The sequence below is a fragment of the Sphaeroforma arctica genome, assembly GCF_001186125.1.
Source record: "Sphaeroforma arctica JP610 unplaced genomic scaffold supercont1.2511, whole genome shotgun sequence".
NCBI classification, from domain to species: Eukaryota; class Ichthyosporea; order Ichthyophonida; genus Sphaeroforma; species Sphaeroforma arctica.
The window spans coordinates 1-6136 of NW_014038047.1; the positions used below are offsets into that span (position 1 = coordinate 1).

The window sequence follows — 6136 nt, forward strand, 5'->3', positions numbered from 1 at the left end:
TATTACAAATAGTATTTTGGAACTTTAGCGAAATATTATTTACTTTTTTACTATGTATTTAGCGAGTAGTACTAAATACTATATAGTATTTTGGAACTCATACGAGTAGTACTAAAAACACTATTTATTAGTATTACTATTTAGTATTTTGGAACTCTTTTAGCGAAATATTATTTATCTAAATATGCGAGTATGTCTTTAGTACTAAATATTATTTAGTACTTTGTTTTTGGACTCTTGTACCATTTTATATATACCAATTTAAAATAATACGAATTGTATTTGGAACTCTGGACGAGTACATAAATAGCACTAAAATACCACATATTCTCGACTCCAACTAGGGTTTAGGGTTTAGTTTAAGGATGTCCAATTGTCCACTGCCATTCTGATCCAGTGCAAAGGAAATTTTGAAAACGTTCCAAAATTTTGGTCAGACCCAGGCAGTAGGCACCCAGCTCACCACTGAGTCACCACTGGGTATATAATATTTATGTACAAAAATAGATTATAGAATCGATTTGCAAGTTCTGATTGGCATAAACAATATTTGATTTTTTTTCTCCTTACATTTTGAATTTTCAGAATGTTGACCAATGAACAAACTGGAAAATACAGTTGGGGAATTTCGCTCAATGAACAACGGATTGATGGGCCCCCCTTTTTTTTACAAGGTGCTTCAATTATTAGGGCATGGAGAAGCTGAGAGGACTGCTACAAATATTTTTGGCGGCAGGAACTTGTATAATTAGAGGGCAATGGGAATATTTATTCGGATTTTGAAAAGTGCTTGCACGGCACTTTTTCATATTTTATATATATAAAAAACAATGAAGAAGAAAAAAGGAAAGAAAGAGGCCCGGAGGACCTATTCACGAGGGCCTTCAAGAGGGTCTTGTCCAAAACGTGTGTTTTTATATTCGCGTCCGTAAGCGTGTGGAACGGGTGTAATCTGAGTGGGTCTGTGTACACGGCGGGCGGCAAGCGAAAAGGCTTCAACAACGATGGCAGTCGTCGTCAAGCAGGCTCAGGCGAAGCTAATAATACGGGCAAAGGAAAGCATCAATAAGTCGATAGTACTCCTACGAAGATAAACTTCAAACCGGTGAAACCTCCTACAACTGAGAACGACAACGTGCGCAAATCGAAAAGTGATCCAAGGCCTATGGCGCGTCTCGTCGAGAATTTCTATTATGTGGGCGTACATTACTCCGACCCTAGATCGTTGTGTCACCCTGATGTCAAACTGCACTGTCCAGCATGCGATAGTGCAAAGGTCATACACCACGGTTACCCTACAAGTCCAGTAGCTCGGCGTATCATCGCTAGAAACCGATGCTGGTTTCTGATGTCGAAGCGATACATCTGCACCAACAAAACCTGTAAGCGAACATTTTTAGCGCATAATCCAAAGTTAGTCGGAACGCTGCACGAGTATATACAGCTCGAATTGCCTTGCTTGTTGATGCATCGTTCCGGAATCGATATCGACTTGCTGAACGAGTTACACAATGAATTTGGTGATGGGTCTCGAAAAAGGGAAATGACGGATCGTATCAGCGCAGTTGTGACATTATCGTCGATACTCTGAGCGCAAGCTTCAATGGATGACACGGTTGATGGCTACAAGAAAGGCTGAGTCTGTGCTAGATTTTCCGGAATTGGCAAGGAGCTTCTCCGGGTTTTGTTTGATAGGGGTTTTGGGTTTTTAATCGATGACCCCACAGGCTATGCTGGTCATACATTCACATATTCATGCAACGAAAATTGTACAATGATTTGAGTAATCAACAGATAACAGGAACTGTCCTATATGTTAGATCACTCTCATAAATTCACCAAACTAGTACGTGATCACCTTAAAACATCATACTTTATGGGGGTACACATGATTATCAAAGACAGGGAGCAAGTCTTATCATACAAGTTTGTAGTCTCAAAGAATCATCGTGAAATAGCACCGGTACTACAAAAGATACGGCGGCGGCATAAACTACATGGTGTAGAGATCGAATTTGTATACAACAGTGATAGTATAAGCGATAAGACCGTATACACAGAGAACTTTCCGAGTCTTCAGAAGAACTTAAGTTCTCCAAGCGAACCAGATGATAACGGAGGTGAAGGACTACCGATTGAAACGTTTCCTGATGTTGTGAGAGTGCCTGTAGCCACGCCTGAACAACAGGCTAAGGAATACACTCAAATGCTTTGAAATGCGTACGTGTGTGACCCCATTGTTTAGAAGTCCAATGAGAGGTGTCTTTGCGCTTGACACGAAGTGTCTAGTTGTCCATCAATATTATCAGAAAATTAGAGAAGCGGACGTCATCCAAATTGGCCGTGGAGCACAACTGTGCTATATATTTCACATGTGTAGTTTGGGCTATCGTCTCCCTCAAGAGACACTCAACTTCATGAGTAGCAACGAACTGATTTGGACAGACTCGCGTGTACATTCTGATATCAAACATATGCTAGTAAACTTCGAAACTGGCATGAAAAGATTCGAAGATTTGGCACAAAAAATGAAGGAGGAAAGAGCGATATCTAGGGGCAACGTGAGTTTGCAGCTGATGGTTGAAAATAATTTTGGTTTAGATCTCAAACAAGGTGTCAACAAACCCTCTCGGTGCCAAGTGGAGAGATCCCCTGTCGCCCAAGCCAGAATTTTACTGTGCGCTTAACATTTAGGGTTTTAGGGTTTTATATAATATCAGCGAGTATCTATTCCGAAATTTAGCGACGTAACAATAGAGGAGAGGAAAGGGAATGTTGTGTTTTTTTTGCAAACTCGAGGGCAGCTGAGGGCACTATGACAACCACCAATGAAGAAGATTCAGTGGGATGGAAACATGTGAACTCTGGGTGATTTTGTAATATAATCAATACCCATAGATTTGTATGTGTTACTAAGCTATTTATACCTGGTATGTGTTTAAAAAAAGAACAAGTCAGGGCTGATTATAGCGAATGTGATGAGGTACCTTTCCTTGTACCATACACAATAGCTAAACTATCCATTCGACTGTAATAATAATAAAGATATCTAATTAAGAATACACAAATGTGTATTAAAGAATAAGAGCTTCAGTCTATTGGTAGTTTACCCACCTACATCATCAACTTCTTCTACTACTATTTCTTCTTCGACCAATTGTTGCGCTTTATATGTTGCACAACCAAGTCTCTTAAATTTACCGTTGCAATCTTCTACTGCATGTACTTCACCAAAAGCGTATGCAATCGGTAATTGTGTATTCGTAAGCATCCTCCTCTTCTTGGTCGGACACTTCTCTGAGTTCAGATCTATCATTCAGCTGTGCAGCTAATTTTTCTGGAATTTGGCACGAGTACGTGCGACGTTCCCGTGATGTCCTAGCTGCTTCAAAGTGTGATTCTAATTTCATAGATATATTAACTTGCTTGAAGTTGTGTCTGGTCTATCATTTGCCGCATATTAAATATTCTGTTGACTGACCAGTATTGCAGACTCTCAAGGCACATTATCTATTTAATATACCTATCCTGCCAATTTGCTGTAAGCTTATGCAATTGTATCTTCCAATGCACATTGCGATGCTTGTAATCAGCAACACCTCGCTTCTCCACACCAATCCTATAATTTTGCAACGTTACAAAACTTGACAAGATTATGCCACCCAGCTTACCACTCAATACATAACATCCAAAGCAACGACTAAACTCTTGGTGCCAAGCCCTTTTCACATCACTCGTACCACGTCTGTACCCGTACAGATCCAAACCATCTTTGTCCTCATCAACAACATGGTACATCCGTTTTCCAGGTGGATCAGAGTAGTACCCTTGTCTAATGGTTTGCAAAATGTGCTTTGCTTGTTGCTTCACCCTTGCATTGAAGAACACCTCCTCAGCCTTGACGCCTTTCTGGCCACCAAAGTATTTAAATACAAGCTCTACGCGACGGCTGATGCGAGGTGAGTCTGAACATATGCGCGGCAAGCGCCATTTTAGATGCCACCATTGTTGGCATTTAGTAGTAGTGATTCAGACTAGCTTAAAAATATGAAGTATATAGCAACGCACAAATCGAAGGGGAGCCCATCAACAACGAAAGTCGAAGATTTCTTCCGCCAGCATGTTAAAGGAAAGAAAACGTAGACAATTGACATTTATAGATTACATTCATGCGGAAGATGATGAGTCGGAGGAAGAACGGCAGCCAGGTCGCACATCGTGAAAACTACGAATTATCCCAGATATTATAATGAGTCCAGGCAGGAGAAGTCAGAGAAAATCCCGGATGGAGAAGATAAGTAATTGATAAATGTCATACACGTACCAAGAATGAGGGTTTGAGTGTGCTGGTGTAGAACTATTGTTATGATTTTTATTTGTGTGAACCGAAATGTCATACGCGTACTAATAATTACGCGTACCAATAATTACGCGTACCATGAATGAGGGTTTGATTGCGTTGGTGTAGACTCATTATTATGATTTATGTATGTGTGAAACGAAAACCGAGTACCTCAGCTTTACTTATATAGCACGTCATGCACGATTCGTCAACAAACGGCTAGAGAACTGTACGGTTCATGTATATTACTGTACACTTACAAAGTTTTAGACAGTTCTTAACGAGGATTCGCTTGATCTAGCACACTGGAAGCCATAGACCAAAACAGGTCAGAAACCGTATTCACTCGCCATAGGACCACCACAGGGAAGTTGGAGTTAGATCAACAACTGTAAAACGTGGAAAAAGCATCGGGCGAATACGTCGAGCGATTGATGGAGCAGAATGTCGATGACAGAAGTAGATAAAGTAGTAAGTAACTCGCCAAGAGCAGATGGGAGGAGTGCTATGCGTGCAGAGTATATGTTCTAACATTGAGTCTGACGGGGAGTCATGGGACATGAGATTAGACATGACTTGAGGCCGGCCGAAGATTGGATGACGATGTTGATAGCATCGAATATCCTGGGGGATTCCTAGAGTATCTTAAGTGTTGGGTATTTGAAACGGTATCGTGGGTCCCTATACTTTGTATTTCAGTCGACTAATACGAACGTTACGGATTCACAACGGATATTCGGTTCCTTTAGGCAAGCGATTCCACAACCATAACCAATCCTCGACTAAGCCGTCGCCGGCAGCACCTCGCACGTGATCGTCGCGTGCACGATGATATCGATCAACGTGGTACGAAACGTTAACATTCTAAAGCAGGCTCTCACCAATCCCAGACAACAGAAACCCAGAACGTACACAATCGGGCAAACCAGACAATCCTACGCCGGACATTCCTAAAGCGCGAACAAGGACAACAACCTCACGTGACACCTACTCAGCAGCAGGAAGAAGCTCGTGAATCAGATACGGCAGTAATTTCTGACCTGCGTGCGGACCAGGGGCAGTCCAACACTAGTGAATATGTAGCGAGTGCCGGGTTGCCTCCCAGTGCGTCTTCAGAGCGTTCCAGCATGTCAACTGCCGACAATCATCTAGCAGGGGGGGATAGCATGACAAGTGACAACAACCCACGCCTACCACCAGTGAAGCGCAAATGACAACGACATCGTCATTATAGACGAGAAGAAGGGCGTGACCCGGATTCACAACAACAGCTGGCCGAGCTCATAGCCAAACAGCAATCACTGTTCGACAAGTGTGAAGAACATCTGAAGCGTATTACACTCGAGCAGTCTAACGGGTCCCAAGGGGAGACCGTATCGTCTCAGCGTCGTCGTTCGTCCAACAGTGTCAACAACCCAGAATTTCGTATCCGAGGTCTCAGACAACATCATTGTCCGGGTTACGAGTCCCCAGAGTGGAATGACCCAGCAACACTGGGAAATATACAATCTATCCAGGAATTCGCACACAAACAACTATTTGCTTAGCAGCCCCCGCACGGGGCAAAGGCTTTGAAGAACGTCCACGACCGGTTGAATTCCAACTTTTGTTAGCAACTGTAGCATCCCGACATCAGATTATCAAAAGCGAATACAAAACACAAAACTCGGAATTATCAAATATTAAGTTTTGGATCTAAGATCCAATATCTTTTATGATAGTGAACAGAAATATAGCGGGATTACTGATAGATGATACCGGGACTCCCGCGTGTATATATATATATATATATAT

The 6136-nt window shown here is 42.0% G+C and overlaps 1 protein-coding gene across 1 annotated transcript; it reads left to right on the plus strand.

Annotated features, from left to right (window-relative positions):
- Window positions 1-5239: 5239 nt before the first annotated feature.
- SARC_12696 (hypothetical protein) lies at window positions 5240-5541 on the plus strand (the record flags this gene model as incomplete). Its single annotated transcript, XM_014293192.1, has 1 exon — window positions 5240-5541. A coding segment is annotated over one exon (302 nt), but the record flags the coding sequence as incomplete, so codon positions are not given.
- Between the last annotated feature and the right edge of the window lie 595 nt (window positions 5542-6136).